We start from the raw sequence: 14422 nt of genomic DNA on the forward strand, positions 1-14422 counted from the left end.
ACTGAAGAGACCAAAAGTGGTAAAATACGTGAATGTCACTGTTACATACATGTTAAATTTACAGATAGACTGTGTCATGGCCATCACTGAGGCTGAAGGCTCTTTGGTTCTCAGTAGGGCATCATCACACTTTATTTATGACTAAAACTTTCTTGAGATATTCAACATATACTGTATATTGTTCCAACATTTTTTTTGGTTTTGTATACAGCTTTTAATTCCTATTTAATATTACCATCTTAACTACAAAACAACTTTATGGCAAACCACTTCCAGACCGCCATTTAGCAGATTTACTGCCACAGAGCGTCCCTCCTGTGCAGGATCACATGTATACATGATTCTGCACTTCCACCTGCAGGGGGTGCACGTGCCCCACCAGCAGGCTGCTTCTGCTGTGATTAATCACATCAGAAGCCAATCTGTGGGTGCTGGGTACTGGATGTCTGCTGGCACCCACTGATCATCAGTAAAACATACAGAACCGAGATGTGCCTATGTAACCAAGGCAGATCTCTGTTCTGAAAAGGGAGTAGGGATGGATTCTGTGTCCACGCAAAGTGCAGAATAACACAAAAACACTGGCTAGGCACACAGATATCTCTTTTATCGCCCCTGATGTTTAACCCCTTCCCAGCCAGTTTCATTAGTACATTGACAGTGCATATTTTTAGCACAGATTACTGTATTAGTGTCACTGGTTCCCACAAAGTGTCAAAAGTGTCAGTTATTGTCAGATTGTCAGCCACAACATCTATAAGTCACTGCCATTACTAGTATAAAAAATAAAATAAGATAAAAAATCAATAAATATATACCATGGTTCACATAATATACACTTATTTGGATATATTTTTTTTTTACCAAAAACATGTAACAGAATACATATTGGCTTAAATTTATGAAGAAATGTGATTTTTTTATTTTTTTTATTGTTTTTATTGAATGTGTTTTAAGGCAGAAAGTATTTTTTTTCAAGATTGTTGGTCTTTTTTTGTTTATAGCGCAAAAAAACAAAAAGCGCACAAGTAATCAAAAAATGGCCTGTAAATCTTCTGGGGGTCAAGTGGTTGAGGAAAAATACAGAAAAAAATATTTAATACTGTCAGATTAGCTACCATGCCTAATGTTATTTTCACTCATTCTTACTCTACAGACAGTGAACTCTGCAAGAAATGTCCTGAAAATAAATGGCCTAACAAAGCTAAAAATATTTGTATTGATAAGGTCAATGAGTATTTATCATATGAGGAGGATATTCTAGTTTTATTTTTTGCTGTAACTTCAGTCATATTTGCTACAACATCTCTCCTTATACTTGGACTATTTGTTTGGTTTCGGAGCACTCCCATAATCAGAGCCAATAACCGGAACCTCAGCTTCATTCTGCTCCTCTCCCTCATACTGAGCTTCCTTTCTGTATTCCTGTTCCTTGGCCGTCCTGTGGATATTACCTGTATGCTGCAACAAGTCACTTTTGGAATTCCCTTCACCATCTCAGCATCTTCTATCCTAGCCAAAACCATCATGGTCTTCATTGCTTTTAAAGCCACCAGACCTGGAAGCTCTTGTAGAAAATGGGTGGGAGTCAAACTTCCCAATACAGTCATGTTATTCTGCTCATCCATTCAGGTTATGAATTGCATTCTATGGTTGTCCATCTCTCCACCATTTCAGGAGTATGACATGGACTCCTATCCTGGGAAGATCCTCATTCAGTGTAATGAAGGGTCAGTTATCGGGTTCTACTCTATGTTGGGTTATATGGGGTTTCTGGCAGCTGTGAGTTTTGTTCTGGCTTTCATGGTGAGGACATTACCGGACAGTTTTAATGAGGCCAAGTACATCACCTTCAGCATGCTGGTGTTCTGCAGTGTCTGGATTGCCATGATCCCGGCCTATCTGAGCACCAGAGGCAAATACATGGTGGCTGTGGAGATATTCGCCATACTGACCTCCAGTGCTGGAATATTATTGTGTATGTTTTCTCCAAAACTCTACATTTTGCTTTTCAAACCTGAGCTGAACACAAGAGGGACAATGCTGGGGAAAAGAATGTTGTAAATGTAACATATTGATTGAATGTATAATGCTGTAGATCAGATTAAACAAGTTCAGTCAGATTGCTACCATCATCATTGTCATCATTATGAATGACATTATCATGAGAATTATGATTTTTGGGTACAGTGACTGCCTTCTGTCTGCCTATTGTACATAAGTGGATGGAAGGTGGATGTTACAGGATTGGATGTTACAGGATTGGATGATATATTAGAGCTTCAATCTTTTCTTGCTCTTACATGCCCCCTAGCATGCACAAGCAAAGTACTGTGACTGTGCTGTCCATTGGACAGTGCTGATCACAAAAAAATGTTGTGACCAATCAAATCATCACACAATGTAATGAACACCTGAAGTTAGCAGCTTGACCCCTCTTTGCCCTCACACACTGATGGGGCATGATAGAAAAGATCACCAGCCAGTACAAGTGTAATCCAGTACCAGCAATACCAGAAACAGCTTCAGTCTTCCTTCTATTACCATTCATCCCTCTACAGCACAGATATCAAACACAAGGCCCACGGGCCGAATACGGCTCACCAGGCCTTGACATGTGATCCTCAAATGCAGTTTTGCAGCCTGAATGTGGAACTCCATTCTAGATCTCACCCTCCGCTCCTCACTGTCACTTGTATACAGAGAAGCCTTCTATGATTACAAGGGACATCTTTGATCTCAGTGGTTCCTGAACTAACAGATCCCTGTACACACTCACAGTGGGGCACAGCGGGGACAGATCTCCAGAATCTGAGAGAGAAAATGATCTCCCTGCAGGGTGAGGCAGAGCCACCTACACTGCACTCTGTACATAGTGCACTCCTGAATTCTACACTCTGTACATTGTGTAATCTTGAAATCTGCATTCTCTATGTAACACACTCTTTAACCCTAAACTCTGTACATAGCACACCTCAGATACAATTGGCCCTTTAACCACTAGAGATCCGCGCTATAGCCAAATGACGGCTACAGCGCGGACCTCCTTTGCCAGGACTACGTCTATTGACGTCATCCCGTGCACGAGCGGCCTGCGCGCCCCCTGAGGGGCGCGAACGGCGCGCTCTGTGATCAGCGAGTCTATGAGACTCGCCTGATCACGGATCCGAGCAAGGGGTCAATCCAGACCCCTTACCACGTGATCAGCTGTCAGCCAATGACAGCTGATCATGTGATACAACGGAGCCGGTAATCGGCTATTTTTCCTCCTCGCGCTGACAGCGCGAGGAAAAAAAAAAGAGCTGATCAAAGGTGGCCGTGATCGGGACATTAGTCCCGATCACGGCCAGCTTACCAGTGCCCATCTGCCCCCTGCCAGTGCCATCTCTGTAATAAAAAAGTGCCCCCCATCAGTGCCACCCATCAGTGCCCATAGTACCACCCAGCAGTGCCCACAGTGCCACACATCAGTGCCCACAGTGGTACACATCAGTGCCACACATCAGTGCCCACAATCTGCCTCAACAACAGTGCTGCACCCCAGTGCCACATATCCGTGCCCATCAGTGCCATCTACCAGTGCCCATCAGTGCCTATCAGTGCCACCTATCAGTGCCACCTATCAGTGCCCATCAGTCCCATCTATCAGTGGTACCTATTAGTGCCACCCATCCATGCCACCCATCCGTGCCATCTTATCTGTGCCCATCTTTGCCCATTAGTGCTGCCTTATCTGTGCCCATCAGTACTGCCTTATCTGTGCCTATCGGTGCCACTTTATCTGTGCCTATTGGTGCCACTTTATCTGTGCATATTAGTGCCGCCTTAACTATGCCTATCAGTGCCCACCAGTGCAGCCTATCAGTGCCGCTTCATCAGCGCACTTTAATGAAGGAGAAAAATTACCTGTTTGCAAAATTTTATAACAAACTATTAAACATTTATTTTTTATTTTTTTTATTTTGCATCTTTTTTTGTTTGTTTAGAAAAAAATAAAACTCCCAACTGTAATTAAATACCACCAAAAGAAAGCTCTATTTGTGGGAAAAAAATGATAAAAATTTCATTTGGGTACAGTGTTGTATGCCCGCGCAATTGTCATTCAAAGTGCATCAGCGCTGAAAGCTGAAAATTGGTCTGGGCAGGAGGGGGGTTTAAGTGCCCAGTAAGCAAGTGGTTAAATCATACTGCTGATGTGGCCCACAATGAAATTGAGTTTGACATCCCTGCTTTACAGTATATGAAGGCAATTGTTTTATTTCAACTTTTTCTGTTCCAACATGACTGTCCCCCTGGGCACAAATCAATCCGGCTCCATAAAGACATGGATTGATAAGTTTGTTGTGGAGGAACTCAGATGTCATGAACACAGTCTTGACCTCAGCCTGATTGTGAGTCAGGTCTTCTCATCCTACATCAGTACCTGACCTCACTAAGGTTCTTTTAGTTGAATGGGCACAAATCCCAACAGATTCATTCCAAAATCTTGTGAACAGTCTTCCCAGAGAAGTGGAGACTGTTATAGGCACATAAATGTGGTGGGGGGGACTCCTTATTAATGACCATCATTTTGAAATGGGATGCCCAATCAGCCCATATAGGTTTGAAGGTCAGGTGACTACACATATTTGGCCATTTACCAATTCAGCTCTGGAAGGTTCACCCCCTTCCTGACCAGGCCATTTTATGTCATAGTGCACTGCATTGCTTTAACTCACAATTGCACAGGCATGCGACACTGTACCCAATTAAAATTGTCTTCCTTTTTTCCCACAAACTTTGGTGGTATTTGATCACCTCTGTGGTGTTTATTTTTTGCACTATAAACAAACAAAATTATAATTTTTTTTTTACATTCTTAGAAAACACTATAAAACACATCCAATAAAATATGTAAAAAATCGAATTTCTTCATCAATTTAGGCCAATATGTATTCTATTACATATTTTTGGTAAAAAAAATCCCAATAAGCGTATATTGATTGTTTTGCACAAACATTCATCATGTCTACAAACTATGGGATAGATTTATGCAATTATTTTAAAAAAAAAATTTCACTAGTAATGGCGGTGATCAGTGATTTTTATCGGGACTGTGACATTGTGGTGGACAAATCTGACACTAATTTACACTTTTTGGGGATCAGAGACACATATACAGTGATCAGTGGTAAATAAAAATGCACTGTCACTGTACTAATGACACTGGCATGGAAGGAGCTAACATCAGAGGCAATCAAAGGGTTAAATGTGTTCCCTGGGAGTGTTTTTTTTTTTTTTTACTGTGTGGGGGGTGGTTTAACTGTACAAAGACAGAGATCTGTGTCTCTCACAAAATCTGTGCCTTCCTTACTAGCAGAACGGCAGTCTCGTTGCGTTGAAGGGTCGCCCTGCTGCAGTAGATGTACATGGGGCGGTCCTTAAGCAGTTAAGCATATCTGTTGAATGTAATTTCCTGATGAATTTGCATTTCTGAATATTATTTCTGTAAACATTTCTATCGATATCTCATTGTGCTGCTTGATTCCTTCCTTGTCTCTTTCACAAAGTTAGATTGATAATTTGTCAATGTTGATCAGTATGTCAGGTGACCCAGACCTGCTTAGATCTAGTGACTGGGCTCAGGATGTTCAGATAAGCTCCTAGTCATCTCTGTAGGTGCAGACACTGTGGAGTAATTCATCATAATTGTTTCCAGCAGAAGTATTTTCATTCTGATCCACCTTCCATGACTGACAGCCGGCCAGACTTCTAATCTCTAATGTAACCACAGATCAGGTACACAGGAAGAAGGGAGAGTAGAGTGCTGAGTCCTGATTAATGGCTACATTGCTTCTATTAGGAAGTTAAGGATGAATTGCTCCATGATGCTAGGTTATATTGGGACAAAAACAGAGCCTCCCACCCCAAAGCACCCCCATGTTGAGGGCATGTGGTCTGGTATGGGTCAGGAGGTGTGGCACTTGCTCGTCCCCCTCTTTCCTGACCTGCTGGGCTGCATGCTCGGTTGTTTTTGGAGGGATCCCACGCCATTTTTTTAACATTTTTGTTTTGCCGACATTTTTTTGTTTACATTTCAGCTGTCTGCTGGTGAATGATCAATTGTTAAGGGAATGGTGGCTGGCTTCTATGCCCGCTGCTTAACAACCAGATATGCTTCACACAGAATTAGAATCGTCGATCATTTTTTTTTCACTGTTCCAACTTGTAATTGTTCTGAAAATTTGGAATTCATTACAATGAATAAAAATAATTACATTTTATGAATTTCATTGAAATTTGTCACTATTTGTGACACTTATATTCAGAGATTCAGATACAACCAAATCTCTGAATAACCAAAAATTTGTCTGAATTTGTATTCGAACCGAAACAAATCGCACATGTCTAATGAGCACTGCTTGGATTCCTCCAGACATAACATTTAGAATTGAGGCCAAACACTTCCATTTTGGTTTCATCAGATGAGAGAATCTTGGTCCTCACAGTCTGAGAGTTCTTCAGGGGATTTTTTTGCAAACTCCAAGAGGACCTTCATGTGATTTGTATGGAGGAGGGGCTTCCATCCAGCCAGTAGACATGTGCAATTCATTTCATTATGAATCAAAATTCAGACAACATTTTCATTAGTTGGAGATCCTGATGTATCTGAATTTCCAAATCAGAAAATCTGAAATAAATTATAACAAAATTAATAATAGAAATTTGCAAATTAATTTGAATTAGAAACATATTGTAATAACTCTGGTCTACAAAGAGTAGAGATGAAAGGAAAGTAGATAAATTGTATCAGAATTGGGTCACTAATAAAGGAAAACCAAGTCCTGAGTATTCATTGGCTCCAGTTTCCAAGATACAGCTTCAGGTCAAAATTGCATCAAAATTATTCAAAATGATGAGGGGGATGTGGGATTATGTACCATGCAAGAATAAAGGACGCAGTGTGGATGGAATGTTTGGATATTCTTTTTTGAGATCCCTTTTACAATTGGTGGAACCACCCAAACATATCAGTCACTACTATGATTGGTGGGTTCCCTCCACACCATTGAGACGTCTTTCTTTTAGCCAATGACACAAATATGTTGCACATGTTATGCAACAATAATGAGGAGCCCAACTCTTGTCCTGATCCCCTATTTTGCATCCAAAATATAGGTGGTATGCTTTTTAACCACTGCTGTCACTTTTGGGGTGCAAATGTAAAGTTGCCACAAATGTATCAGAAGTTATCAGTGTTGTTTACACAGTTTGGAGGCATCTTAGCTAGACTGCCCCAAAATGTATTTGGTTTAGTTTTCGTTTCATTCATTTATTTTTTGTTTTTGTTTCTCGGGTCAATCATTATGATCATAATTCATACATTTTTAAATTAAAAAATGAATAGATTGGGGGGGCGTGGCGACCGCGCAACGTAATGGCCGCTTGTTGAAAGAGCTCCGCTCAATGCTCAGGGAATTATAGTTTACAAGCCCACTAATTGCATCCCACGGCCGGCATATCGAGCACCAGCGACGTGGGAGACACCCGCCGACCCAGCAAACATGCGGAGGAGAACACAGCACTCGGCTAACACCATGAAATTACCGGATTTCTATCCGGCGGTAGGCCGCGGGCCACAGAAAGATGGCGGAGGAGGCCGACACGCAGAACGACGCTCTCACCATCTATCATCACCTAAGACGAAGCCTGGAGCGGAACACTCGGTGGAGATGGATGCGGAAACAGGTACACAGTCCTCCGATTCGGACTCCCCGAACGTTTCCCCATCGTCACGAAGCCCTGTCAAGTCTAAGCCTAGACTTGACCCTGCACGAGCGTTTAACCGAACGGAAATGGAAGCGAACGATTCGATCGGCGGAGTTACAACAATACAGCCACAAGTGGATCCGTTCGCACAGTTCCCAACTACAGGTCAGCCTATTTCTGACACCACGCTTAAAGAACTGTTAATGCTACTGAGGTCATCTTTACAATCTGACATGGCAGCCTGCTTACATCAATGCAGAGCTGAGATTAATGACTTGGGGGGAAGAGTGCACCAAGTGGAAACCAGAATGAGCGACGTCACCTCCTCTTTTAATGCGTTGGTGGACTCGCACGCAATGCAACAAGAAACTATCGACAAAATGCAATTAAAAATGGCAGACCTTGAGGACCGGTCCCGTAGAAACAATCTAAAGATCCGAGGGGTCCCGGAAACAATCCTAACACAACAACTGCCATCCTACGCCGAGGACCTCTTCCAAGCAATGGTCCCATCACTGTCTCCACTGGATCTGACGATTGACCGGATCCACAGGGTCCCCAAACCGTCGTTTTTACCCCAGGAAATACCCCGGGACGTCTTACTCCGACTGCACTTCTTTCACACCAAAGAAAGAATCCTGGAAACGCTTAGAAAAGGTGATAACATTCCAGAGGCGGCCTCCAATCTCCAGATTCTACCAGACCTCTCGCAACACACCTTGCAACTTCGCCGTAACTTGGCGACAGTTACCAAAGCCATGCGGAACCACAAGATCCTATATAAATGGAAGTACCCTGCCAAATTGAAAGTGACATTCAACGGATCCACCCATCTTATCCACTCCCTAGAGGAAGGGCTGCATCTCTTGAGAACCTGGCAGATCCTGCCGCCGGACCACCATCCGGACCCATCTCAGTCGTCCAACAGACTGCCGACCAAACTGCATAACGATTGGCAAGTAAAACCACATCGTAGATCCAGAGCCCTCCACACTTGAGTTCTTATAGCATGGTCATCCTCTCCATAGCTTCCAACTAAGTTCCCTGAGCATTCCTGGTACATGTTATCGTACCGTAAACCCCCACTCTGGGCATTTATATTGCCTGACCTGTATGGGTCTTGTTTCTTACCCCAGTTCTCCTGTTTTCATTTTTTTCCTTTTTTTCTTTTTTTCATTGTTCCGATTGTGTTCTTTTCACGTTCTATTTGGCGCTTACACATGTCATGGTACTGGCATAAGGACCTGACCAGTAATCTGATACCTCCACGAATCCTACTCAGCAATGGGTCATCGTATCCCTACCTACTATACTCCGATCTACATGGACACAACCTGCATAAATATGGGACTTCTCTGAGCAGATACAGTACATCAACTGTCATAGTTTTTACCTCGCAATTGGGGCCCAAGATACTACACCTTTACAAAATACGTTATGTCCCGGACCGTAACCACTTCTTACATAAACACGAGATTATACATCGCACTTTAATTTGAGCCCATGAATATTAACATTCTATCTCTTAACGCGCGCGGACTTAACCATCCTGCTAAAAGACGATCCCTCTGGACTGAAGCAATCAAGCAGAAAGCTGACATCCTGGCAGTGCAAGAAACCCACTTTCACAAACTGTCCAAACCACTTTGCACGCACCAGAACTTTCCATCCACCTTCCACTCCTCCATAGCGGCAAAGAAAAGGGGAGTCATGATAGCCGTGAGAGATTCGGTGAACTTTGAACTTAAAGATTCCTTTATCGATCCCAATGGCAGGTTCATAATATTGGTTTGTAATGTCAATAGGATCCCTATTACTCTAGCTTGCATATATGCTCCCAACTCGCACCAATTGAGGTTCCTTAAGAAAGTTGTTAAACGAATGGAGTTGATGCGAGTTGGAAGCTTACTGATCTGTGGGGACTTTAATATGATTTTAGATAAAGACTTAGATACCTCATCTGGAGTCAGGAATCGTTTTCCCAAATTCCGTGACCTCCTACTACAGGAAGGATTGTATGATGCCTGGTGCTGCCTAAATGCAAATGAGAGATCGTACACATACTATTCACCAAGATTTAATTCCTACTACTCCAGATTAGATATGTTTATTACGGATGGGGAGTTACTCCACAAGATCACAAAATCTTCTATTCTAGATATCACCTGGTCAGACCATGCCCCTGTGTTGATCTGCATTGCAGGGACCAGATCCCAAGTTCCGTCTCGTATTTGGAGGAATAATGAGTCTATATTGCAGGACCCAAAACTCCAAATAGAAATCTCCCAACATTTGGAAAAGTACTTTAGATTTAATGACCCTGAGTGCACTAGTCCCTTCACCAACTGGAACGCCCATAAGGCTTATATAAGGGGAGTTCTGATAAAACTCAATTCCAAAATTCTTAAAACTCGATCTGCTACACTAAACGATCTATTAAAAGAACTCCGCTCTTTAGAACAAACAAACCAATCTAACCCTTCCCCGGACCTAGCCAATAAACTATTTCATGTGAGATACAAAATAAGGGAATGGTACTGTGCTCAACACGAACAAGCTATGAAAAGACTCAAAATAAATTACTATGGGAACCACAATAGAGCGGGAAAACTTCTGGCCAACCAGTTAAAGGATAAACGCTCCAAAACCTCGATCCCACACCTGCTCCACCCCACAACCTTGGCAAAGATAGAACACCCCCAAGCAATTGCGGATGCATTTGCAGATTATTATTCTTCCCTTTATAACTTACACTTGGATCCAAACACGAATACACCTACAAAAGAGAGTATAGATTCCTTCTTAGCCAAAATCCATCTACCTTCGTTATCACACACACAACTCCAGGAGCTGGAAACCCCATTTACCCCAACAGAAGTGGAGAAAGCAATTCGATCACTGCCTCTGGGAAAATCCCCAGGCCCAGATGGCCTCTCAAATGCCTACTATAAACATTTTAGTACCATACTATCCCCACACTTAATATCCATATTCAATATAGCTAGGAAAACCGGATCTTTCCCTATTGAAATGCTTAAGGCCTATGTCATTACATTACCCAAACCAGGGAAACCCTCAGATACCCCAGCTAACTTCCGCCCCATATCTCTTCTCAACGGGGACGTTAAATTATATGCGAAAGTGATAGCGAACAGAATTTATGATATTATGCCTACCTTGGTGGGTCCGGACCAAACCGGATTCATGAAGGGGAGGCAAGCCTCAGACACTACACGACGTCTATTGAATATCATCCACCAAGCTAGAGCTCGAGGAACGCCTTCTCTGCTTCTCTCAATAAATGCGGAGAAGGCGTTCGATAGGGTCCAGTGGGAATATATGGAAGCGACTCTACGAAAATGTGGCTTTCAAAACGAAGCCCTATCGGCCATTTTAGCGCTCTACTCCAATCCCTCTGCCCAAGTCTTTACCATGGGGCTCTTGTCCAAACCCTTCAATATATAACGAATGGCACCCGTCAGGGGTGCCCTTTATCAACGCTAATTTTTAATCTGATGATAGAACCCCTGGCGGAGGCCATTCGATCCCACCCACAAATTTCAGGACTAAAAACCAAACGAAAGGAACACATAGTTAACTTATTCGCAGATGATATCATCTTGTTTTTATCGAATCCGGTAGTATCCCTCCCGTTTACACATGATATTTTAGAAGCATTTGGACAGATATCCTTTTACAAGGTAAATTTTACCAAATCCCTTATACTAGATCTAGGTCTAAACCCTCACACGAGTTCCCACCTGAAAAAAACTTATCCTTATATATGGACTTCTACGCAGATCCCCTACCTTGGAATCCTATTAACAGCAAATCTACCCCAATTAGCAGACGTCAACATGAAAGTTCTCTTACAAGACGTTAAAAATACCCTTTCCAAAATTTCACGCACTGAATTGTCATGGGCAGGCAGAATAGCATCATATAAAATGTTAATTCTGCCGAAAATTCTCTACGTATTCAGAACTCTTCCAATACCATATAAAGCCTCACATTTCCATGAATTAACAAAACTTCTTAAGCAGTACATCTGGCAAGGCAAGAGAGCCAGATGCCCAATTAACAAACTTATAACGCATAGGAAAGCAGGAGGCATGGGCCTCCCTGACATTAAAGATTACTACTGGGCGGCCATATTAGCACAGGCGAAACTTTGGTTTCTTCCCAACCCTGAACCACTGTGGGTAGACATTGAGGCGTCTATAACAAACTCCCAACCTATTAGTCTCCTTCTCCTAGCAGACACTTGGAAACTCAGATCCTTGACATATCTCTCTCCTATCGTAGCGACCATAGCAGCCTGGAGCTTTGTCAACAGCAACTGATGGGGAAGCCTTCCACTAATATTAGACTCCCGATTCAAACTTTAGCTATATTGCTTCCGTACAGCAACATCGCCACGTGGGGAAAATTCTGGAATGGCATGGGTAGATGAGTTATACAACCAGGGAACGCTAAAATCAGTTGAATCTTTGAGAATCGACCTCAAACTACCCCAAACTGGCAAATTTCTATACAACCAGGTATCATCATTCCTATCAAGATCCCCACCACCAACCATTGAACTTCAAACACTTATATGGCAATATTATGTTTCTCACAACTCCAGAGATAGAGGTATCTCCCTTTTATATAACACTCTACAACACAAACAACTTCTAATGAAATCTCCCTCTATGCTTACTTGGGAGAGTGACTTACACCAAAGCTACGACATCAGTCAATGGAGATCTGCCCTCAGATATAACTATAAAGCCTCACGTTGTGTTAGCCATTGGGAACTCACCCAGAAGATCTTACATAAATGGTATAGAACCCCCCACCAATTAGCCAGAATGTTCTCCACTCACTCATCTCTATGTTGGAGAGACTGCGGCGGCAATGTAGGCACCATACTACATATATTCTGGCACTGCAAAAACGTCTCTAGCTATTGGAGGAAACTATTTAGTATACTTGCAGAAATCACAGGGGTACTGCAGTCCCCAAACCCGGCTCTAGCAATTCTCCATCTCGGTATTGATAATTACCCACCCGAGTTCGGTATAGTAGTGACACACATCCTTATCACGACCAAGTTGGTCATAGCCCGACATTGGAAAAGTGTACTATCCCCAAATCCATCAGAAGTTCTAGTTCAAGTAAATCTAAATTATCATTATGAACGATTACTAGCTCTCAGGAAATCTTGTGGCAAAAAATTTGATTTACAGTGGAAATGTTGGACAGAGTGGTACAAGAAATAATCACTACTTTTATTAGTAGCAGGATCCCTTGAACAGATCCCAAATCGATCGTCCATCACTCCATGACCCATTTAATGTCATTCAACTCTACTCTGGGTGGCCTCTCCGTCACAGCGTGATCCCAATTTGGGGTGCGGAGGGAGCCACACAGAGGTCCGAGTAATATAAGGGGTGCTGATCGACTAGAATTCCAGGTTGATCCCTAAATGTGACTGTTCGAGTTCATAATTATGGATTCATGAGTAAAGCCAGTAGACGGAAAATGTGCTGTTACTTGTAAGCGAATTTCTATAATATTTGGTGATCTCCTTGAACTACTTTTGTTCTGATTTATTCCTTTTATTTTTTCTCTCTTTGTTTTTCTTTTTTTTTTTGATTGATCTCTTTTGATTGACTTATTTGATTTACTTCGATTTGTATAATTTATCGATATGTAACAACAACCACAGCTCACTGTCATCTGTAGTGGTTTATTTCCCTTTTTCCTTTTTATTGTTTCTTTGTATCACATGGAAATCAGAAAACCTAATAAAAACGATTTTCAAAAAAAAAAAAAAAATTAATAGATTTGTAAATTCTAAAATTTGGAAATTTGAAAATTTGGAAATGTGAAAATGTGAAAATAAGAAATACATTTTGAAATTTGAAAGAATAACTAACTAATAATAACTAACTATTTAATTATAGGTATTGGTATTTCCTTTCAAATTTGGCTGTTAGTGAATGTAACAAATACAAATTTATCCAAAGTAACAAATTATCCGAAATGAAATAACGAATCTAAACAAATGGAACAGAAAAAATGAATAATGAATAATAATAATAATAATAATAATGATGTAGTATTATTATTATTATTGTTATTTATTATAATTAATTAGTAACATTTTATTTGTTTAGATACACCATTCATTGTTTTGGATAATTCATAACGTCAGATAAATTCATATTCGTTATGTTCACTAACAGCCAAATTTGAAAGGAAATTCCAATACCTATAATTTAATAGTTAGCGGTAGTTAAGTTATTATTAGTTAGTTATTATTTCAGATTATTTGATTTTCGAATTTCTGCATTTTTGAATTTCCAAATTTTTAAGTTTACCAATTTACTCAAATTTTCAAATTTATGAATTTAAAATTTTTCGAATATTCAAATTTACACATGCTTGGAAAATTTTGTTTTCATTAATTTGGATATTTCCATATGGATTTTCCAACAACTTTGTGCAACCGTGTGTATGCAAGACAAGTTTGGGCCAGGTCTCCTTTCCCAGTTGAAGCCTTATACAGAGAAACACGTCGGGTGGAGCCATAGGACCAGACATACGGTGCAGTTTGCTGGCTTCTGCCGCAGCTGCAGTTTATATCAATACACCGCTTTTTTACATATCTGGTTGCCATTTTTTA

The 14422-nt window shown here is 41.2% G+C and overlaps 1 protein-coding gene across 1 annotated transcript; it reads left to right on the forward strand.

Annotated features, from left to right (window-relative positions):
- Positions 1-1119: 1119 nt before the first annotated feature.
- LOC143941283 (vomeronasal type-2 receptor 26-like) lies at positions 1120-2064 on the forward strand. The gene has a single exon (XM_077463319.1). The coding sequence runs from the start codon at positions 1120-1122 to the stop codon at positions 2062-2064; it is 945 nt and encodes a 314-aa protein (XP_077319445.1).
- Positions 2065-14422: the final 12358 nt, after the last annotated feature.

The sequence above is a fragment of the Lithobates pipiens genome, unplaced genomic scaffold (assembly GCF_037356315.1).
Source record: "Lithobates pipiens isolate NorthernLeopardFrog02 unplaced genomic scaffold, aLitPip1_a1.2 Scaffold_3, whole genome shotgun sequence".
Classification (NCBI taxonomy): Eukaryota; Metazoa; Chordata; class Amphibia; order Anura; family Ranidae; genus Lithobates; species Lithobates pipiens.

Coding starts and splice junctions, on each gene's coding strand:
- LOC143941283 (XM_077463319.1), top strand. CDS start 1,120: ATGCCTAATGTTATTTTCACTCATTCTTACTCTACAGACAGTGAACTC.